The 24,469-nt window shown below is 42.8% G+C and overlaps 1 protein-coding gene across 1 annotated transcript in view; it reads left to right on the top strand.

Moving 5' to 3' along the window:
- The window catches only part of SYK (spleen associated tyrosine kinase), a 59,782-nt gene that overhangs the window by 9,957 nt on the left and 25,356 nt on the right, over positions 1–24,469 (top strand). Inside the window, exons 2-3 of the mRNA XM_066615001.1 lie at positions 18,722–19,172; positions 20,822–20,982. Of these exons, the coding sequence (XP_066471098.1) occupies positions 18,765–19,172; positions 20,822–20,982 (569 nt within the window). The 5' untranslated portion in view covers positions 18,722–18,764. The remainder of the gene's footprint in view (positions 1–18,721; positions 19,173–20,821; positions 20,983–24,469) is intronic.

Genomic DNA, 24,469 nt, shown 5'->3' with positions numbered 1-24,469 from the left:
AATAAAATTGCAGTGTAGAATCAACGCAAAGGCTAGGCAAAATAAAATGGTTTGAACCAATTCAAAGGCAAGGCATAGGCAAGTTAGAACAAAATTGGAAAAGCCCGCCAAGATCACCAAATTCTTGACACTTTGTTGTGTGTGCCCGAAAACGTTTAATGAAAGGGAACTATAAAGTGACCAATGACCAGCACACGACACAACTAATACGGTAAGTGTATTTAGTTAAAGCCCGGGCGAATGGATATCGCCCAGTATATAACACTTCTAAGGGGTGTTGGGGCGGGGGCAGGAATGGGTGATTCTGAGAGGCAGGAGACCAGGTATGACACCGGGTCTGTGGTGTCTCGTTGTGGGGCGTGGGCGGCGGCCCCCTGGGTTACCCACAAACTATTGGCATGAAAACAACAAGTGCCCCCAATACACCTGCAGGCAAGATTCTCACAGGCAGGGAAAAAAGACAGGCAAAGGATTAGCAGCGGTGGCAAGCCCTCGGCAGACGACCTGCCGGCATGAGCTCTCTCCTAGCAATGGGACGAGCTGCTGGAGAGATGGAGTCAAGTGGGGCTGGCGATCTACCTCTGACCCCTCCGCGATCTACAGGTAGATCGCGATCTACCTGTTGGACATGCATGATATATATGATATATAATTGTTGGCATCCTTCAGTCTTGGAAGACTATGGTGTCACGCTCTGAATGGTGGCTCTGGAACAGAGTGTCCTCTCCAGTGCGCGAAGCCTGGGTAAAGTAGGTATGGAGGATAGGCTGTTACCCGTGCAGCAAATCCCCCCTCTCCACGTCGCTGAAATGGTCCAATGGAAAGGCAGAAGCCAATACGGTTGGTTCCAGCGGCATCGCAGGAGTTGCCAGAACGTGACTGTGTTCAGCCATGAACTGCCTCAGGGACTCCGGCTCCGGATTTTGCCTCGAGGTTGACTCCTGAAGCCTTTTCCATAACTGGATGTAGCCACAAGGCAGTGGAGGTTTGGGATCAGAGTTTTCCTTCTCTCAGGTGAGCTGCCTTCCCAGGCTGACGAGTCCCATCTACCCGGTGGCTGTTTAGTCACCTCTTACGACAAGTACAGCCAGACTGAGGGCCTATTCTTATCCCCAGCCCCCAGGGGAAGATATATAATAGATTAATGATAAATAATATTAAGAGGTGAATATAGAAGAGAAAATTGATTAGGAGATATGTAATGATTTATTAGTTATAGTGATATGAGAGTGATATATGATTTTCTGCACCCTCCATTAGAGTGTTTGTGTATTGTGGTGTGATATGTGTTTTGTGTTGTTTGTGTTTGTTGATGTTCATTTTCAGAAAAATAATAAAAAAAATATTTTTTAAAAAGCACTTTTCCTGGGGAAACTGGAAGTTGCTTTTTTGACCCAGATGGCCATACTGAAGCCTGCACAGGGGGGAGGGGAGACATGCGTGGCCTCTTTGGGCCTCAGAAAAGCCTCCAGAGGGGAGACCGTCGGGGAGGTACAGGGGGCCCTGTGGATCCTATTTGTAGTTATCTGAAACCATGGATATGAGAGGGCCCCCCTGTAAATAAGAATGTTTAGCAACAGGCTGTTTGGACTTCCTTGTTGTTATACCTAACTTAATTATTACAGAAACGCGTATGAGAATGTCTGCTGTTTTTTGTCAGTATCATGAATGCAACATCCAGGGCACTTGTTTAATGACATATACTTGTAGTAATTGTTCTTTTGAACATGATTGTTCCCAAGAGTTGGAGACCGCCTGGGAATACTGGGTGCTGTAGGCTTATACCATAGTCTTTCGAGACTGAAGGTTGCCAACCAACCAATGAACAGGATGCCACATCTGGATTCACAGTGATGTAATCCAGGGTTAGTGATCGGTGGTTTTATTTCAGCTCTCACTAGTAACCTCTAGATAAGGAAGCTGGCAGAGGGCAATATTGGGAGGCTTACTGATGCCTTTAGCGAGGTGTGGTTTGTTAGCTACCAGGCGGCAGCTCTCTTTAATTTCAAGGTAATTGCTAGGTAATAATTATGAGGTGTTAGATGAAAGTCACCTATAGAATCTGTTGAGAAGGCATTAAATCCTAGGATATTGGAAGTAAGAGAAAATGTCTGGATATACAAATGAAAGACCAGAACACCCCATTGTCCCAGTCTTGAGGACAACATTCAGTTTGCATATCTCTGAGCCAAAATCTGAGGGTGAGCTTAATATCCTGCAATGTGGACTCTGGCAAGAAAGGCTGTCTGTAGTGAGTATAGATTTTAAGGATGCAATCCTGAACTCTCAGCGCTAGCCTTCACCAGCACTGTGAAGCTTACCTGGCACGCCCGCAACACTCAGCGCCAGGTCAATATTGGCACCGGCTCAGTGCCAGTCTGTGTTGAGCAAGTCCCAGTGAGAGACCCACTGCACACTGCCAGGAGCAAGGGAAGAGCTCTAGGTCAAAAGGTTAGTCGGGGTGGGGGTGGGGAGGTGTCCTGAAGTGGGGGGAAGGTGGGGCAAGGGGAATGAGTGGAGCAGGAGGGGTCAGGACCAGCACAGCCCTGCTCCGCCAGATCCAGAACCTTGTGCTAGCCCTCCCAACCTGACACTGGGCCTCTCAACTCTGTGCCAGCAAAATAGTTGGCGCAGACTTGAATAGCACCATTGCAGGGTTTCGGCCTTCCGCTGAGGAGATACCAGTGGTTGCCTAAAGCCCAGTGGGAGCCATTTTGGTGCTGCTGCTCTTCTGAGCTCTGGGCAGCTCAGGATTGGGCTGTAAAGCCCTATAGACGTGCAAAGCAAACTGGCTAGGCAAAGAATCCAAAATCCTGCACATGAACAGGGAAACCAGTGATGAGACAGGGCCTAGGAGAGGGGCGTAAAGGGGGTAGTTTGTACCAGGTCCCAGGAGCCAAAGGAGGGGGCCCAGAAATTTCCTGGGATCTTATGTTTTACCTTGATATATGGTTTCAGCCAATCACAGTTTGCAATCATGACAGATGTGTCTTCCAACAAACTTTCCAAAACAGCTGAATTCTGGCTACTATATTCCTCTCCCTGGTAATTAAAGTATTTTAATAAAAAATACAGGTGAAGCCTCTTTATTTGCAAAATTTCTATTTGCGAATCTGGCTCAACGCAGGTCCCCAGGACCTGCATGGAGGGAGAATTGACCCCACCTGAGTTCTCCAGCACACAGCCTCCACAGGCCTCCAGATGTCCTAGAAGGCACTTCTGGTTTTCACCCCAAAACCAGAAGTGCCCTTCAAGGACTTCCAGAGGCCATTTTGAGGCCCATGGAGGCTGTGCAGTACCTCTATGGGCCTCAGAATAGCTCCAAACATGACCAGAGGAAGGCTCCGGTCACGTTAGGAGCTGGGTGGACCCCATAGGTTGCATGACTTGGTTTCACGTGAAATTCGGTATTCGCATGGGTTCCAGGAACAGAACCCTCATGAATAACGAGGGTTCACCTGTAATGTATTTGCACTTATATACTGCCTTCCTTTCTCCAAGAAATTAAAAATACAGGACAGTTCACAAAAGCAACACAATCAAATTACAATTCAAAGATCAATTTATTCATGACAGTAATGGAAGTTCCATGTCTGGTATTTGTAAGCAAAGTGCAGTGTAAGCAATAGCAATTCATCCTAGTATATACTAATGTTTTCACATGGGCACGTTTGCAGATTTAAATTAAGATACTGTTTTAATTGGACGTCTTACATTTATCATACCTGTACACTGTTTTTCAAAACGGAAAGTAACATCCCATGATTTGCTTCAGTCTCTGTAGAGGATTGTAGTGAAAGAGTGACAACCATTTAGCAACTTACAAATGCCCCAAGGAAAGCAGAAAGTAAACACAAAATTTTAATATTAAAAAAGATAAAAAATGGTTCTAGCAAATTAGTAGGATTTTAACATCAGTTGCCCTATGTACTGTTTTATCATTGGACAGTTTTGTTCAACTGAGACAAAAATATAAAATATATCTGACGTGTCTAAGAAACGTTTAAGAGAGCTATTAAGTTTAAACTGGCGTGAATCCCAGAGATAATGAGTCCAACATAGAAAAGAAAGCATATAATTAACATAATAACAGGAAGATACTTATTATAAAATGATACAGATTAAAACAGTAGCAAGTACTGAACTTATTAATACACTTTTAGACATTGTTAAACATATTTAGCATACTTGGTTGTGAAAGCATTGCCAAGACAGATTTTTATCCAAAAGATACCCTTCTGAAGGAAAGATTCTGGACAGTCTGACCAATTAGAGAGGGGGAAAGGACCTTGCAGAATTTTCAGCTTTAATACTTAAGTAGCACAGCCAGGTATGCCACACATCAGATCTATAGATAAATAGCCTTGATAGTTAAATGGGGTTGGTCATCAGATTCTGGATTCTCATGCTATCATTTGTTTGAAGTAAGGCAGATACAGCTTCTACATTTTCAATTTATTCCACAAGGCAGTCTGCTGCTTTTTGAATCATTTTGCTGGCAGATGTAGGAGAGGTACAGAAAGTTGAGCAGGAGAGGAAGCTAATAGCCTGTGCTAACCCATCAAGATTTAGTGCTACCACCTACAGAAATCAATGGGCCTTAAGGGCACAATCCTATGCAGGTTCATACAGAAGTAAGTCCTATTGAGTTCAATGAGACTTCCTCCCAGAAAAGTGTGGTTAGGATTGCAGCCATAGTTAGTGATAGCCAAGTCCCATTCCAGTGCTGTCAGTGAGGCTTTGTTGTGTTTAATTTTCCTGAAAGTGTATCCATTGTATTCTATCTGCAGGAATCTACAACATTTCAACTAGATAGATAGATACTTTATTTATGATCATTCAACCAGCTGCTCACAAACAACAAAACAAAATACACAAAATTAAAACCAACATCCCTTTACACATATATAAAATCATGGATTTATACTCGCAATTTTCTTTCTTACCAACTGTGCAGCATGACAGAACCGGGCCACCCTGAGTTAAAAATCAGAATTTACATCAGATAGCAGAAAAGCAAGCTGCTCCTCCACCTGCATCCCCATTACAGCGCTGAAAATCGGGGAAATAAATTTAGATCGCAAATCATCATAATTTGGACATTGCAGAATAATGTGGGCAGTTGTCTCCACCATATTATAATGGCAGGGGCACAGTCTTTCTGAATAGGGATGCCTTGCATAACATCCCAAAAGGACTGCTGATAAGAGTACATTAAACCTGGCTTTAGTAAAGGCAATCCTGAATTTTGGAATAACGAATTTATAAAAATATCTGGCAGGAGAAAGTATAAGAGCTTGATCCCCAAGAAAAACATACACAGAATGTCTGGCTCTCGCAGATCTCATTTCAAGGTCCACCAACCTCCCGGGCTCATCATCATTAAAGACTCTGGGGAGAGATCGCAAAGATTAAAATAGTCCTGGCACCTCATTTCCTAGGTGCCTACAAAAGGATCCAAAAAGATCAAATGAGTATAGTTATCCTGTCTCAAGAAAATCTTCAAAAAATAATGCAAGGCATTTAGCCACATCGACATCTCTATACTTGGGGTACTGGATTCCAGCCTAACCACAGTATTCGGCACACATCGGGGAACATACATCAATTGACGCAAAAATTTGGTCTGGATCACCTCTAGAGACTTGTTATTTAAGTATGGGGCGATCTCAGAACCATAAAGCAATTGAGCCCTGGTTTTAGCATTATGCAGCCTTAAAGCTGCAGGGAGAAATTTGGCGCCTTTGGATGAATAAAAACGATAAATGGCACTAGATGTTTTCTGTGCTGATTGACCAACATAGTTTTTATGGGCCAAACGGCCACCTTGATAGTGAAAAATCACCCCCAGGTATTTTATTTATTTAAGCTGCTCAATGGGTTTCCCATTTAGGAGCCATCGATGGGCCTTATAACGTCTCGCAAAAACCAACACCTTTGTTTTATCAAAATTAATGATCAATTTCTCCTGTGAGCTGACCAGGGCTAAATGGCGAAGAGCCCTCCTCATGCCAACCTGTGTTCTCGATAATATAAGTACATTGTCAGCATATGCCAGAACAGGGACATGACGATCAGCAAGCTTTGGAGGATGTAAGGCCAGATCATCAAAAGAAGTAATCAGTGAATTTATATAAAAATTAAATAAAAGGGGGACAGGAACACAACCCTGTTTGAACCCTTTATTAACCAAAATTGGTTTCGTTAAATGACCACCAGATGAACACCTAATCCTTATGCCAGAGTTGCTATATAAACTAACCATAAGCAACAATAATCAACGATCAATAGATGAAGCTGCAAATTTATCCCATAGCCTTGATCTAGGGATTAGGTCAATAGCAGCCTTAAAATCAACAAAGGCTGCAAAAAGTCTAGAGCCCATAGTGGCCAGATGTTTCTCGACAAGGAATTGCAGCACCAAAGTCTGATCAAGGGGTGATCTTTCAGGGCAAAAGGCTGCCTGAATCTCGGCTATAATGTCTTGAGATTCCATCCAGGCTAATAGCTTATCTCTCAGATGTAAAGCATAGAGTTTGCTAATAACATTAAGCAGGCTAATGGGCCTGTAATTTGAGGGAATTTCATGACCTCCTTTTTTATAAATGGGAACTATAATCGCCCAATCCAAAGGCATATTAGCAGTTCCATCGATATACGAAAATAAAGCAGCCAAAGTTGGAGCCCACCAGTCCTGGTGTTCTTTAAGCAAATCACTCCTAATAAAATCTTCCCCTGGAGCTTTTCCACTTTTTACTCTCCTAATAAGAGAGACAACCTCCTCACTGGTTACAGGTTCCCAGGATGGAAGTTCTTCAGCTAATAATTTCGATCTCAAATCTGGACAAGGGGGTTGCTCCGATGCATAAATCCCCTGAAAGTGTTCCACCCATTCTGATGCTGTAATATGATTTTAGGCTCCCGAGGGAAACACTTTCAGTAGTGGATGAATTGTATGCCAGAAAAGAGATGTATTTTTCTGAATGGCCGCACTAATTAAATCTTCCCAATTTTTCTTATGAAGATTTCCTTCTTAAGTTTGATGGTTTCCTTAAATTGTTTTTTTAAGTTTTTTAGGTGCACATAATGAGCCTCCAATTGAGATTCTCTCGCCATAATCAGAGCAGCAGTAACACGCTTCTTCAGGATCCTACATTCAAAATCGTACCAGTTCTAAGATCTACGTCTCAGACTGATATTGTTGCGCGCATAACTACTTAAAAAAGGTTTTAAGGCAGCACCAATATTATTATAATGCGATAAAGGATCACCCTCCTTAGCTATAATCGCATCCCTGAAGCCCATTACCCACTCACAACTCAAACGCCCCTGAATTTTAACACTGACATGACTGGTCCATTTCACACAACTTGTCACAGAACCTAAATGGTCAGTAGGGTGATGGATCTCTTTAAACTGCCCAGCTGTTGAAAATTTGAGCGATAATGGGAGATGGTCACACTCTGATCTACTAAGTACCCTAAAATCCAACAAATCTGGGAGCAATGACCTAGAAATAGCCACATAGTCTAAAAGTGAGGGTTTAGCCCCCTTCCAAAAGGAACACACAGCCGGGTGATCCTCTGGCCATGAGCTATTAAGGATTATTAGATCTTGCTTTATGCAGCATTGGGCCAAAAATAAGCCCTGACGATTACACCTACGGTCGTTAGATACCTGTTTGCGCAATGGAGGAGGGTCAGAAAAAGATGGGGGGAAAGCTCCAAATTTTGTAAAGAGTTCTAAATAATTTCTGCCCATTTTTGCATTAAAATCCCCCAAAATGACCACCTGAGCAGAAGGATATGCCTTTTGAATCTCCCGAGATGCTTCTCAAAATTGATCCATATTTGTCTTAAAGTGGCTAAACCCACAAGTGGCGGGAAGTACACATTTACCAAAATTAAGGAACTTGGCTGTAAATTAAGTTTTACCACCAGAGTATAACGGTCAAAAGCGGACAAGGATTCCACTGCAATAGACAAATTCATAGAGATCAACGAAAGTAATCCCCCCTTAAGTCTACCCCTTCCTGAACCAGGGACCGCCGGGGTTAAGAAAGCTCTAAAGCCATCTACTTGGGGGGGAGAGGAGAGCCAGACTTCCTGATAACATAAAACATCCCATTTCTTGACAAAATCCAAAAAATCAGACTGCTCTAATTTCCCCGCCCACCCCACCACATTCCATGATGAAGTTCCTTAGCTGCTCTCAGGTCAAATACCCACTGAAGGAGCCTGACTATTTGCAAAAGAGGAGATGGTAAAACTTATATCAGCTGCCACGCAGGGATTCAGTACAGGGGACTCAGCCCCCACATTTCTGTATGGAACCTCATTGGAGACTCTTTGAATCCCAACTGGGCTTGAGCCCAACTTCACAGCAGGATACAAGTTTGTAGTATTTGGAGAAGAATGAGTACACTGCGCTGGGCAATCCAAAATTGTCTGGTCATTACCAGACAAAGATTCAACAGCCTCCATAATAGTCAGTTCACTAGAAAGATGACTTTGCTGTGAAACATCAGTTTCTATTATTCCAGGGGTTTGACATCCACTTTGTGCAGACAAGAGTGCCAAGCCATGGGCAAGAGAAGCAGACTTTACTTCTTCCAGAGTATTCTCTCCAACCTGAGGAGGGAACAACAGAGAGGTTGAAGAAAGAGAAAGTGTCACTGACTGTTCTTTAAAGTCCATTAGACACTGTAGATCTGGATGAATTATCTTAGAAGCAGGTATCTGTTTCACAGCTACATCCGTTTCAATCAAATCTTCTGGAAAAGCAGCCTGCTTCTGGAGTAGAGTAGAAACTGATGTATCTTGTATGTTTTCAAAGTCTTGCACCAGCTCTTGCAAAGCTGAAATCAAACGCTCCTGTTCTAGCAGAGCTAGCTCTGAAAATGACTCTTTCAACTGAAGTCCAAATGTGGGGTCCAGAAACTGAGAGTCCAAATGCTCAGAGGTTCTAGGCCTGGTAAGAGAAACCTCTGCCCTAACTGTATCAGGATGTCTAACTCCCTGAGATTGAGTAAAAGCAATATTGGGAGGTTCATAATAGACTTTCTTAGGTCGTATTCCAAAACGATATAAAAGAGAAGATAACTTAAAAAGCATTTGAGGTATTACATCCTGTCAAAAAGACAGCAGGATATTTTGCCAATTGGGAGAAGAACTTAATCTAGTCACATTCAGCAAGTCCACCTCATGCAAATCGCAGCGTAAAAGACTGCTCAGAGAAGATTTTGCTCTGAATTTTGTGTGCCACCTGCCATAATTTAACTGGCTTTGAAAAATGGAGAGGGAGATCTTGCAAGGTTGCAGTCTTCTTCCCATCCTCACTTCAGACGTTGAGGAAACAGCAGGAATGTCACCCACACAGGGAAGCCTGTCCTTCACTGTGAGTGCTTTCAACTGCCTACACAGAGCCTCTAACTGGCAGGCCATAGACTGCTGGCCTCTAAAGATAGTATGTAGAGTTTGTGAGAAGAGAGCACATTGTTTACCAAACAAGGCTTTCAGTTCCTTGAGACCTATCAGTTCCAAATTGTCTGTGCTAGTAGCTACATTGCACGCTGAACTGGGTTTCACCGCCCCCTTAAGTACACAGGGGGATAATGGTGTCTTGCTCCTTTCTCCCTTTAATGGCATTTTACCTTTGTAACGGGACCAAATCACACGTGAGTCAGGAAATGTGTGAGTAGGTTACCAATGTACTTATCTTTTTTGCTTTAAGCCATTTCTGTCCACTGTTGCATATATGCAACAGGTATCAAATGTGTCCTGTGGGCTGGGCAGAAATGGGTTAAACCAAGCATGGAAGTTCTAAATTTGACTGGAACAGTGTGATAATAGGAGAGAGGGAGTTTCTCCTATCTCATTCCACCTTCCCAAGGTCCTCTTAGTTCTTGTCCACCTCTAGGCCTTCATGAAGCATAGAAGACAAACTTAGGAACACTTCTTCCCTCCCCTCTATGCGCCTCTATAGATGAAAGTGTAATTGAAATCCCACAGAAAATCTGATCTAGACTGATATTTGAAATTAATCCTGGGGAAAATAACATCAGAGCACACTGGCATCCATGCACTTTTTAGAAAGCATAACTGCTAGAGGTATGTTGTTGTTGTTGATGTTGTTAACAGTATTTATATACCGCTTTTCAACAAATAAAAGTTCACAAGGTGGATTACAGAGAAAAATCAAATAACTAATGGCTCCCTGTCCCAAAAGGGCTCACAATCTAAAAAGATGCAAAAGAACACCAGCAGACAGCCACTAGAAAAGACACTGCAGGGGTGAGGAGGGCCAGTTACTCTCCCTTTGCTAAAAAGAGGACACCCACTTGAAAAAGTGCCTCTTACCAAATTAGCAGGGATAAATGTTATGCTACTCATATGTTTAAAAAAGCTGTTCTGTTGCTGCTTTTTTGCGACCTAATCTTGCTGCAAAACGTGAGTGCTGTACTACCTCTCTCTGACCCTGCCGCCATATCCTAACCTCCCTCCTGGTCCAGGAGACCCGACATGGCTCTCTTCAAATCTGCGCCCACTCAATAGCATCTCTAAATGCTATTATTATTGCAAAATATCTTGTGCATGGTTACTTAGAAGGAAGTTAAGTGAACTGCAATCACGTAATTATATATCTGTATAATAGCTCTGAAACAGTTGTATGAAAATAAGTGGAGTGGCCTTCTTTTTAGATGTGTCAAGACTTTTTGGCTGCAGTCCTGCCCATAATGATGCTGAGGGAGGAATTATAGCTCTGTAGTAGACCATACATTCTGCATACAGAATACCACAGGTTTCCAGAGCAGGTGCATATATTTCCATGTTCTGATCTCTTCCAGCCTATTGTCACTGGTGTAACATTGTCACCTCTCTCTTGCACTATGAATATGGGATGTTTTAGAAGGCTATTGATAGTGCCGATAGATGTCAGACCTCTGTGTTTTTAAGGACTGTTTGCTTTCTGTAGAGCTCATAATCATCACAAATCATGGACTCATTTGCTCATTGTTTTCATTCCAAGATCCAAGACAAAAGTGAGTGCCACCAAGCTAACTGGTACATTGATATTACTGATCAATACAAGATGCATGTGTGGGAGTACTGATAGTTAAAATACAGTCTTATGCTAAGAAAGTGGTAATTTCCTTTTCTTTCTTTTAGAATTTGCAACTGTATACATGCCACCAAATTTTCTGTTATTCTGAAAGGTCCATAGAATACTAGGCAAGAGGATCTGTTAGAGATACATTGTAGTTCACTACCGTGTTTCCCCGATAATAAGACACTGTCTTATTATTTTTTTTTGGACAGAAAAACACCAGAAGGCTTATTTTCAGGGGAGGGCTTATTTTAATGAACATTGACAGCAATTTTAATAAACAGGTAAATGTGAACAAATCATGCCCCCTGAGTTCTTCTTTTATCCTCCATCATGCCCCCTGAGTGCTTATTTTATCCTCCATCATGCCCCCTGAGTTCTTCTTTTATCCTCCATCATGCCCCCTGAGTTCTTCTTTTATCCTCCATCATGCCCCCTGAGTGCTTATTTTATCCTCCATCATGCCTCCTGAGTTCTTCTTTTATCCTCCATCATGCCTCCTGAGTTCTTCTTTTATCCTCCATCATGCCCCCTCACTCCCGCTTACATACCGGGTTTTTATGTTGTCCTGCCTCAGCTCTCCTCCGCGGCACTGCTCTCAATGGCGTCAGCAAGCAAATCACTGGGGAAGAACAGGATGACACACTCACTGCTGCAGCTCTGATTGGATGCAGCTCAGAGCGCGGCGTGCGTTTTACCCGGGGGGGGGGACGGTGCATACAGAGGGTACCGTAATGTAGCATGTAGCGCAGGGGATCACCTTCACTACAGTAGCAATCTCAATAGGGCTTATTTTCGGGGGAGGGCTTATTTTAGAGGAATCTTACACAGTAAGGGGAGGGCTTATTTTCGGGATAGGTCTTATTATCGGGGAAACACGGTATGTACTGAGCCTAGTCCAAACATAATGACTCTTGGGCCACGATGTATTGATGAATCCTTTTAGATTCACAGTCTGTGGCTCTTTGTAGACCTCTACAATGAACCACAGATAGGCTCTTCATAAAGCCACTGACTCACTGCTTTCCTGCTTGCAGTCGTATCCAGAATTGCAATATTCTTTTCACATGGTGGTAGACATAGTATTGTTTTGGGAGCACAGTAGACTAAGCCCTCCGCTGTTGTGGTTTGTTGAATTTGGGTATGCATTTCCCATCCATGAGGCCAACTGAGATGATCACCTCAGGCAGCAGATTGGCAGGGGGCACCCACATTCATCTGCTCACGCACCGCCACTGCTGCTCTTTCTCCCACAATTTCCTGCATCAAAAAAGGAAAGGGGGGATGAAGCAGAAGTGTGGAGAAGTAGTGGATTTGAGCGTTAGCACTCCAGCCCACCATTCCTCTCACCTCCACACTTCTTCTGCTCTGCTCCCTTCTTCTTTTTCCAATCCAGAGAGTGGGAGGAAACTGGTACGTTGCCAAATAAGGTAGAGTGCCATTTGGCACACAGCCTCAGTCACCAGGAGTTCTTGAGCAAGCCCTGATCATTTGTGCATGTGGTTATTGCACTGCTGCTTTACTTTTTCATTGTTGACTAATTTTCTGCATAAATAAATGTGTCAAGAAAAATATCAGTGTTTAATAGATAGACAACAGCATCATGAGAACCTCCCACAAAGAGTGTGTAAACAAAGGTTGAAAATCCTGGATTAAATACCCTGGGAGTAAGCACATTTTAGTAAGTGCTGATTTCCACTTTATGGATGCTGGGGTTTAAGCAGCAATGCAATGTTAATTGATATGCCAAGGTGCTGGAATTGTTCTAGGTTATATTGTCCTTCTCTCTCTGTTTTTCTGTCTCTTGGCTCATGACTGAGCTCTCCGTATTACTGATGCTCAAACATTTTTTCTTAACTTATGCTGCAGTCCTGTGCATAATTACTCAGAAGTAAGCACCACTGAGTTCAGTGGGAATTACTTCCAGGTGAATGTGTATAGGAATGCAACAGTGCTTCCCAAACATTTAGCACCAGGACCCACTTTTTAAAATGACAATCTTTCACAACCCACTAGACAAAGAAAAAATCTAGAAAGAAATACTTTATTAATAATAATAAATTATTAATTAATTATAATCAGGGCCCTATGCTCATGAGGCTGCTAGAGATCTTACATATAGTATGTGTGTGTAGACATTTGATAGATTCATCCTATAAGTGGAGTTCAAGGACTGTCCGTCCAAACCTTTACAGTCATTCCAGGGTACTCAGAAGGCTGAACTGGAGAGCAAGATGTGCAATTAGGGACTTCCAGGCCAGACAAAAGACTGAAACTGGGTTCATGTGTGATCTACGGTACACCAATTACTAATGCAAATTGGAAAATGTGAAATTTTAATTTGGCGGGGTATGAACCTCATACCATAATTTAGCATTCCAGCTAACAATTTCCTTCTGTAAACCAGGCAAGAGTGCAAAAGTGTTTTTTTAAGGTTTAAAAAACTTGTTGCAACCCTCCAAAAATCAGCTTGTGACCCACTGTTTGGGAAACACTGCTCTAACACATTCCTAGACTTGCCTTGTTTGCATATGCTTGCATGAACATGTAACCAGATGGAAGAAAAGGTTTTATTTTAAGCTATTTCTGGTATTTAAATGCCCCAATGCTACAATACTTGTTTGATTTTCTTTTTTCCTCTCCCAGACAAACTGCTAGAGATAAAGGAACACAAATTTGGAAGATCATTTAATTGTTACTAATTAATAACATTTCTTGTTAAATATCAATCTGAGTTCAGTTTAGTTCATGTGCTGTGTGAATGGTTGGTTTGGTTCTTATCTAAGCTGCCTTTCCTGCTCTTTATCATAACTTCATCTTTCCTTTTGTTTAAAAGCTGAAATCCATCTGGAAACGTGCAATACTGGCATACTTAAGAATTTTCTCACACAGAAAATATTCAGGGCATCAAATAGACAGCTACAGTTATTTTTAGGCACACTTCTGGCATTTAGATTTTTTTTTTTTTAATTCTGCTACTGAGCTTTTCATTTTTTTTTCTACTGCTGTAAAAGCCTTGACACCATTTCCTTTTTGATGTTCATCTGCTGTTTTCTGTGGACATCAGCTTCATATTTTTGTATATTATCACTATTTAGTTTTCTTCCCTGAAGGAAACCAGGAACAGGTTTGTTGACAGAGTATGTTGTATGAAAATACATCATGAAAATACATTCAAACACTATCTTTGTCAAACTTCTGCTTTGTGGGTTCTCTGTTTTGTGAATTGGCACTTCCTAATTGTGACTTTCTGTTCTGGTATCTGCCGTGTTTGAGATATTGATAGCTTTCTGATACATTTGGGAAATGTGTGGAACTGTTTGTTTAGTTTTGGGCTGCAGAATGGCCACAAAGAACAAAATAGCTACATAGGTAAAAAGCTCAAATCTATAAGGACTTTTTTTTTTTTTAAATACAGGCTGTCCCTTTTGAATTATATGGTCTTCTTAAAATGATCATACACGTGCCCTGAAATATTAAAATCAATGTTTATTCTTTGATGTGTCACTATGTGCCTTAAATTTATGGTAACATTATTTCTCTAGGTTCTTTGGGGGCACTGGGTCCCAGCCTGGGTCCTGTTTTTGTGTCTTTGTTTTGATTCTTGTGCAGTGCTGGTGCCAAGTTGCAGGGAACCTTGAGGGAAAATCATGCAGTGGACCTGCCCCCTGATGGTCCCTAATGGATACTAGTGCTGTCACCACTACAGGGGTTGGTCTGGCTGTATGGACCCTCCCCAATTCCTGACCTGTCTGATCTCTAACACACTTCTGTATGTATGAGCTTTGAAGCTGTTTCTGTTTTGCTATTTGGTGCATTCTTATACAGATTGAGCCTACTTATCCACGAATTTTGTATTCATGGATCTGGCTCAGTGCAGGTTCCCCAGACTTGCATTGAGCCAGATCTGGCCCAACCTGCACCCTCCAAAGGCAACTGGAGCTGTGCTCCAGTCACCTCCTTGCATCAAAACTGGAAGTGATGTCTTAAAGACTCATAAGGCTTTTGGAGGGCCTGGGAGGGCTTCTCCAGCCCTCCTAAGGTTTTGCCTCAAAACTGGAAGTGATGTTTAATGCTCATTTAAGTGACACTTGAGATCTGCCACAGAATTGAGTAGCCCCATTATGGAGCTACTTCCCATTGTGGAGGCTTCCACGGACCTTAGAAGAGCCTTCAGAAGCTTGAAGGCTTTAAATGGTAACTAATCATGGATTTTTTTATCCTCCATTTTTTAGTACCTGCAGGGGTCCAGGAACAGATCCCCTGTGGATACCAAGGCACCACTTGTAGCTTGTAAAATGACTAACAAAAAGTAAAAACAAAACAAAACCAATAGGTATATATATGCAGGTGGGCTATGATATTTTTGTTGACCAATAACTTTTGCAGACTTATTCACAAATCTGTTTTGATATATATTTACCCTGTTTGCTTCCCATCTTTTAGGCTCTTATTTCTTTCCCTAATCTTCAAATCATTGGAACATTTCTGATGGGAGAGGGGAGTGTCTACTCTTTTTCATATCAAAGTATTCTATGGAAGAAGACCTTTGCTGATGAGAATCTAAGAATTTTGCTTTTTCATACCTAGTTCTGAATTGGTTCCTTTAGAATATTTTCTGGTCTGTAAATATATTTTAACTTTAAATATTGAGATTGGGACAATAATCATGATAGTTGTCAATATTTAGTATCACTTATCAATATGATGTTCTGCAGCCGCGGACCTCTGCAGTCCCATGCCCGGGGCAAAGCTCTGCAATGGCACCCCCCCCCCCCGTGGGCTATTGCTACCCACCGTGCAGAAATCCACCACCCCCCACTCACCAGAGGATCACAGAGCCTTGCGCAACCACAACCCATGCCAGAGAAACCTCTGTGAGGTTCCCCGCTGCTATAAACCGGAAAGCACAGTTTCCGCCCCTGTCGGGAGCCTCAGAGAGGCTTCTATGGGGTTCTAGCGGCCAGCGCCTGGGGCATTTGCCCCAGGGAAGTCTACAGCAGGCACGCAACTGATGTTCTGCTTAACTGTAGTCCTGTCTGTGTTGCATACCTGCTTTCTGACAAGTGTGTGTCCAGGAATTCAGTACAAAGTAGCCAACTGGCAGTTTGTCTCCCTTGAGATTGTATCTAGTTTCTTTCAATATTTAATTGTTTTTCAAAGAAGCAGAATATTTCTCTCTCTCTCTCTCTCTCTCGCACACACACACACAGATCTGTGTGAGAGAGAGAGAGATACCCGGCGCAATCCTAACCCTTTATGTCACTGGCATAGCAGTGCCAATGGGACATGTGCTGCATCCTCCAGTTGGGTGTCACTCATGGAGGCCTCCTCAAAGTAAGGGAATGTTTGTTCCTGTACCACAGAGCTGCATTGCCCTTATGTCAGTGCTGGAAAGCACTGACATAAGGGGTTAGGTTTGCATCCACAATTTGTTGAATGTTTGAGCCAACTGCGAGGAAAACTTCATTTGATCAGTTTTATTTTTATTGCATAGTTGGTGTGGAGTACATTTTTTGGCACTTCAGCTGGATATTATGTTACATACTGTACAGTCTATCTCCAATCAATATTGTGGTGACACTTGTACCCCCCCCCCGTCAGAATGCTTGTTTGCATATAAAAAGGTCTGCGAAGCAGAATACAGTTACCTGATTAATTTGCAGTAGTTACATATGATACAATATTCCTAGCAAGTTTGCAAAACAAAAACGCCAACAACCAAAAAAAAGGTGTCTTCCTGAACCTATTCAGCATTTTTCTCATGGGACATTGTACATGTCAAAATGTTTGGTAGGGTGTAGGGGTTGTAATGACCACTGAGCTGCTGCTGCAGACCAACCGGTCCTTGGTCTTAAGCAGTGTGGGCTTGTGGCTCACCCACAGCATATGTACCATAAAGGACTTGCACCAGTTGCTTTACCCAGGAAGGTGCTATAGCTGCATGAGTCATAAAACAGCAAATTACTAGATTCTGGTCACCAGAGTTCTTTTTTCAGCAGAACACTTTAAGAGAAAAAGTAAGAACTTGCCTTCCTCTGACAAAAGCAGAAATAATCCAAGGATTTAAGAATCAAGGAAGAGAGATGTTTTGGAAACTGAGTTACTGAATGTTTTAGCCAGCCTGGGGGTATTTTTTTACTGACTTTAGAAAATACTGACCTTTAGGAAAGGTCCCTAAGAGAGGAACACTCTGTAATTAGACCTACAAAAGTGCTATAGTTTTACATCTTTTTTTTTTAAAAAAAACAACATATTAATACCATACCTTAAAAAGGTTTTCCCACTGCAGTTTGGGGGTTGGGGGAGGGGTGCTTCAAGCATCATTCATGCAACACTTGTTTTGGTTTTGGCTGTTCAGTCTGCACAGACTGACTGGAGATTACTTTTGATTAAAATAGGGGGTTTTAGAATGTCCACTAGCCACAGGAGGAAATAGAAAGGCAGGTTAGATGCTTTCAGCTAGAGATGTACACACACTTAACTGCTGAAGTGCCTTGCATTTGTGGCTTCCTGTGTAAGATTAAAATAATAATTTTAAAGGATAATCTGAAAGTATTTCAGTCTCAAAACGCCTATGCAAAAAGGGCTTAGACTAGAGAACAACAGACTCAAAAAAGCCAGCCTGCAATAGGTTTTATTTTTTGGTAGCAGTGTACTCAGGCTGCATTTGTATGCTATGCAAATAATGATACAGTGTTATTTGTATGCATATAGTTGAAAGTCTGTGAGCTATAAGCCAGGAGGTTCCTGGTTCAAATATCCACAGCTATAAACTCATGGGCAACCCAGTCCTGTGGGGGGCAGTGCCTCGGCAACAGCTGTCATGCAAGTGCCTTAAGGCACTTTGCCACCAGCAGAGAACATGCAGCGCTGGTGGAGAGGCCAGCTCGGAGCCTCGGACAGTTTCTCTGTCTTCAAGACAGTGTAGTAACCACCACAATACTACCTTCCTGTACAGGTCCAGCCTATTTATACACGGATTTGACTCAACAGGAATGGCACCTGCAAATGAGAAGGAATGTGCTGATCCCTGGAGAAGGGGAAAAATGCACCCCTTTAAAATTAGTTTTAAAAACTGAACAGTCCTTTAACAATAGCCTCCTTAATGAGAGCGAGGAAGGGCAGCTGGCTGACAATCCATCAGTCCTTTTCTCTCCAGGCAACCCTTCCTGAGCACGTGAAGGAAAGGTGATCACTTTGCATTGGTGAAGGGAGGGGCTGAGTGAAGCGCCTTTTAAGTGCTTGGAGGAGAACTGATTGATTGATTCTTAATGACTCTTATCTTACATCACAAAGGTCAGGAAGGCTGTTTTTTAAATCACTAGAGCAAATAAACTTTGTTTTTTAAATTGATTTGCTATAGTGAGTTTTTTGCCATCCACTTGAGTGCTTGGAAGGGAACCCATTATTGAGCGAATAATGAGGCTCAACCTGTACATCTCATTTGTAGGGTATAAACTTTGGTCATGTGATATAGCTACCTTTTGGGCTCAGAGGAAGCATTTGTGGTGGCATGCAAAATAAAAAATTATTGCATCATATTTTTACTCTTGCTTTACCTTTGAGGTTACTCTTTCTTAAACTTGTTCTTTTCTTTTTCTCTCTCTTCCAGGTGCAAAACAATTATTACAAGGTATTAAGAAGTGAAAGGAAAAATGGCAAATGCTAATCCTTTGAACCACCTCACCTATTTTTTTGGCAGCATCACACGTGAGGAAGCTGAAGATTACCTGATGCAAGGCGGGCTGACCAATGGGCTATACTTACTGAGGCAGAGCCGAAACCATCTAGGCGGCTATGCTTTGTCCCTGGTGCATGACAGCAAGGTTTATCATTACACAATTGAGAAGGAAATCAGCGGCTCTTATGCCATTACAGGAGGAAAATCCCACAGGAGTCCTGTAGAACTCATTAACTATCACTCAGATGAAGTTGATGGCCTTGTTTGCCTACTCAAGAAACCGTGTAATCGACCACCACGAACAGAACCAAAAATAAGTCAATTTGAGAACTTAAAGGAGAGTCTAATGAGGGAATATGTCAAACAGACATGGAACCTACATGTAAGTTTGTAAGTTCTTCTACCACCGTTTTCTTTGTGTTTTTGAAATAAGTTTGGAAGAGAAGGTATAAGTTGAAACAGCACACCAGCTCAAAACATTTTTCAGGCTTTAATAGATAACTTTTCTGTTCAGTAACATCACTACTACTACTACTACTACTACTACTACTACTACTACTCTGTGTGTGTGTGTGTGTGTGTGTGTGTGTGTGTGTGTGTGTGTGTGTGTACGTACTCTGGGAATAGACATCAAGCTATCTGAAGACTTTGAGGGGCCAATCCTATCTAATTTTTCAGTGCTGGTGCAGCCGCAACACAGCCCCAAGGAAAAGGAACAAATGTTACCTTACTTGGTGAAGGCCTGTTTCAGCAGTGCGTACATGCTAAGGATTCCAGCCCGTTCCAGGACTGTGTTGTTTGGAACTTTGTCCTGCCAGGTGATGCTGAGAATGCATCGGAGGCAGCGCATGTGGAAAGCATTCAGTTTCCTCTCCTGTTGTGAGCAAAGAGTCCATGACTCGCTGCAACATGACAGAAACAGAGACAGAGAAACGCCTGTGTTGGCTCGGTCATGTCGTGAGAATGGATGATGGCCGGATCCCAAAGGATCTCCTCTATGGAGAACTCGTGCAAGGAAAGCGCCCTACAGGTAGACCACAGCTGCGATACAAGGACATCTGCAAGAGGGATCTGAAGGCCTTAGGAGTGGACCTCAACAAGTGGGAAACCCTGGCCTCTGAGTGGCCCGCTTGGAGGCAGGCTGTGCAGCATGGCCTTTCCCAGTTTGAAGAGACACTTGGCCAACAGTCTGAGGCTAAGAGGCAAAGAAGGAAGGCCCATAGCCAGGGAGACAGACCAGGGACAGACTGCACTTGCTCCCAGTGTGGAAGGGACTGTCACTCCCGAATTGGCCTTTTCAGCCACACTAGACGCTATTCCAGAACCACCTTTCAGAGCGCGATACCATAGTCTTTCGAGACTGAAGGTTGCCAACAACATGGTGAAGGCCTCCATGACTGCCCCCCCCCCCACTGCAGGATTCAGCACATGTCCTGTTGATACAGCTGTAGCAGCACTGGACAGTTGAATAGGATTGGGCCCTCAAAATTGATCCAGCACCCACTGTCTTACGTCAGAGACACTGGCCATTTCATTAGTTGGCAACCTTCAGTCTCGAAAGACTATGGTATCGCGCTCTGAAAGGTGGTTCTGGAACAGCGTCTAGTGTGGCTGAAAAGGCCATTTCATTACACTGGGAGATTTTGGGGGAGGCATATTTTTGGGAGACATATTTGCCTCCATGTTTCTCAGTTTCGTGACTGAGAATACTATGAAATCAATTGAATAATATGACATATTTTATCTTGCCATTCTTTAGTCTATCAGTTGAAGTACTATGACTTATTTTACTGCTTGGTTTCTTGATTTATTTTACTGTTCAAAAGAACCTACACTGCATGGTACAACACAGTATAGCTGCAATCATACTCACCAAATTCCAAGAATGCACATGGTTTTGAATATACTTTTCACACTTCACCCTGACACCATGTCATCCAGTGATTAGCTCAGCTTCTAGAGCCCTTTATATTATAATCTTACAAAAGTGTACATGACTTACACCTTTTTTCTCTTTTCTCCACTGTGCAGGGTCATGCTCTTGAGCAAGCGATTATTAGTCAGAAACCACAGCTAGAAAAGTTGATTGCTACTACAGCCCATATGAAAATGCCATGGTTCCATGGGATGATATCTCGAGAGGAATCAGAACATCGTGTTCTTTTAGGGACCAGGACAAATGGGAAATTTTTGTAAGTAAACATTTTCCCTTCCTATTTCCAGACGTTTTAATGCTGACAGTCTGAAGAGTAGTAGGAAAACTAAATAGTACTTCCTAGCGTATTTGTTTCTAACTGTTCCAAAGCTTGCCAAGCGTGTTTATTTACAAAAATGCATACACATCTATCAATCATTTCACTGACTGCAAAACTTTCACAGCTTGTTTGCACAGGCATTGTATATTCTTTGTGCAAATTTATGCATCTTTATCTCATTATGGATGTGGGTTTAAAAGGGCTGTGTTTCCAGAACAAAGCAGTTAAGTGGTTATAGTTTAACCTTTATTAACCATTTTTGTTACCAGTTTTCCAAAGGGGAAATGGATATTAATCGTCTTTCAGCATGCCAAAAACATTAAGGCCCCAGGCCTAACCAACTTTTCAGCTCCAACATAGCTGTTCCAGTGGGTCATAAGCTGCATTCTGCAGTTGGGTGACAGTCACAGAGGCCTCCTCAAGGTAAGGGGATGTTTGTTCCCTTACCTCAGGCTGTGTTGCCCTTAGCTCATTGCTGGAAAGTTGATTAGGATTGCGCCCTAAAAGTACTTAAAGCAGCTCTGTCTGCTGTAGTCTCTCAAATTCTGCAATCCTATAATTTGTACTGATAGTTTGTACACATATAATCTCAGTATCCCCAGTGTGGCATTTGGGGGGCACATGTGTATGTTCGCTTATGTGTACAGTGATGTATGGTGTACAGTGGCACTTATCTGACTACCTGTTACATCTGCCACCTTTGCTGCCTCACATCCATTCTGCCTCCTCCAGAGGTTTGTTGTGAAAGAACAGCCACCGCAGAATTGGGCTGTGAACGATTCTGTTTTAACAACAGACCTATTGGCACTAAATATAGAGATCAACAGTACAAAAATAGATAATATGCAATTTAGGAAATAAGGAGCGGATATCATGTATAGTATTTAGTATAGTATAGTATCCTGTTTAGTATGGTTGGCAACCTTCAGTCTCGAAAGACCATGGTATAAGCCTACAGCACCCAGTATTCCGAGGCAGTCTCCCATCCAAGTACTAACCAGGCCTGACCCTGCTTAGCTTCCAAGAGCTTCCAAGATCCTGTTTAGTATAGTTTTAGTCCAATTATCCCATTTTAAAACTGTCTGATCAGGAGTTTGCAAGGTGCTGCCTTGCCTGGACTGGGTAAAATCAGTGCCTGCTTTAAGTAAATGGTAACACGATGGTAACATGATAAGAGATAACAATATGGAAAATTGACAGCCCAGTACTAATTGACTTTCCAGCATTGATGCAGCTGCAAGGCAGCCCCAAAGAAAGGGAACAAACACCTTAAGAAGGCCTCTATCACTCCCCTCCTCCCAACGACAGAATGCAGCTCATGCCCAATTGGCATTCCTGCATTGGTGCCTGAAACATAGTTAGGATTGGGCTGTCAGCCTTGCAATGGCCATGATATCTAAATCAGCATTTGTCAACATTTGTTCCCTGCCGTACCACTCGTGGTTCACCTATTGGAAGTACCACCGGGAGTAACTGGCTATGATGTCATCACCAGTTACTTCCGGATTGGGAGGTCAGATGTAACACAACAAACAACATCCTGTAAGATGGTCAGGGCTGATAGGAGGGCTTTTTCAAGTGCGCGAAAAGCGCATGCTGGAGCTCTGTCCGCTGGGCTGAGTCTCCTACTGCTGATTGTTGCATTGCATTGCTGGTCTCATTGTCAGGTGACAGAGGGGCTGGGGGTCTTGCAAGTACAGGACACCACCTCAAATACCACTGGTGGTAGGAGTTTACTGAAGCATTATTCATTTACTGAACCATTATTCTTCTAAATATCAGGTTCTGGGGACAAATAGCAGAGAAAGGTCAATGCAGGTGTTTTAATCTTGAGCATCAAGAAGGAAGCAAAATGGAGGAATTGATGGACATTGATCTGATCCAGCAAAGCAGTGACTATATTCTTGTTGAGAAATTTTTTATCAGAGACACAATGGGAATAAGTGACAATGATGCTAGATGCAGTAGATGCGGGGGGGATGGGAAGTAGAAATGATGTTGAGAAGCAAACTGCTGTGTGACAAAAATTCTTCACTCTGCCTAACAGAAAAGCCACACAAAGTCTCCTGTGGAATTGGAGCCTTGATCAGAAGTATCCACAGACTACAACATCTGTAGGGCTGCGGCTTTCTAACTCTCCAGGAGTTTGAAAACTGCAGTAAGTTCTTGCAGGGGTGGGGAGCGTGGCGGTGGGGGCAGGGGGAGGCAGCGATACTATCCCCAGGATCGTGTCACTCAGGAGGGCTGCAGGGACTGGGATGCACTCACCAGTCCCTGCAGCAGCCATCCTGGGGTACGGAGAGCCCTGCATGAGCGTCTGCAGGGCTCCCCAGGCTTCCAAAAGTGAAAGTAGACTGATCGGGCTCCACTTCCGGTTTTGTGGAGGTGGAGCGCAATCTCTTCACTTTAACTTTTGAAGACATGGGGAGCCCTGCAGACACTCCCTGCACCCTAGGAAGGCTCCCTGCACCCTAGGAAGGCTGCCACAGGGACTGGTGAGTACATCCCAGTCCCTGCAGCCCCCCCCCCACCGAGCGATGCGATCTTGGGGATCATGTCGCTGCCTTCCCCCTACCCCCGCCCCTTAAAGGGGCAGAGGCCAGGGCCCTCAGGCTGGGACGTCACAACACCCCAGTTTGAATACTAATGCTGTAGTTGGTTATTGTTTCTGTGTTGTATTCCCAGAGCACTTATGCCCCAGCTGGCATGAGAACAGACTTTAACAGAGCCATAATAGAGGCAAACTTACTGCATTGTGCCAGAATTCCTTCTCTGCCCAGGCAATTGTACCAGCTATGGTCTTGGCAAGTATAACCTGATAGAGTTCTTGGGATGGCACCTAAAGGCTCCTTGACAGTTGTTTCTGCAATAACAGCAAGTTTTCCATCATCCAGTAATGCACAAGACAATACCTTACTTCTGAATTAAAAGGATTATTTGTTGTTGTAGATCTGATTGTTTGAAAACCTAGACTCTGTAAAGGCAGATAGAACCCACTGAAGTTTAGTCAAAGAGCAAATTTTATTATTCTGAAATGTGTTATTCGCTACTTCATTGCTCTTGACAGGTACTAAAAACCATGAATTTCCTTCTGCTGGAACAAATTAACTGATTTTTTTTTTTTTTGCTTCCTTCCAATTTTCCATGTACATCCAGCATTTTGAGTTTTTCTTTCTTCTCTTGTCTGAGTATAACATGTGATGTCAACATGTGTAATGCACTTCTGTGTCTCTTTCTGTTAGCAGCTACCTAATCTATTTATAGAGAGCTGAGATGGGCTAAGAAGTGCTCAGTGTTTTAGCTATTCAGGAACTGGAAAACCCTGCTCACCCATGAAGCTTGGAGAGGACTTGACAAGATCACATTACTTATTAGTTCTGCCTTTTTTTTTTTAGGTTGTAGCACAAAAGAGATATAAGCCAAT

This window comes from Tiliqua scincoides, chromosome 2, assembly GCF_035046505.1.
Source record: "Tiliqua scincoides isolate rTilSci1 chromosome 2, rTilSci1.hap2, whole genome shotgun sequence".
Taxonomy (NCBI): domain Eukaryota; kingdom Metazoa; phylum Chordata; class Lepidosauria; order Squamata; family Scincidae; genus Tiliqua; species Tiliqua scincoides.
This window is presented reverse-complemented; position numbering and strand designations above follow the sequence as displayed.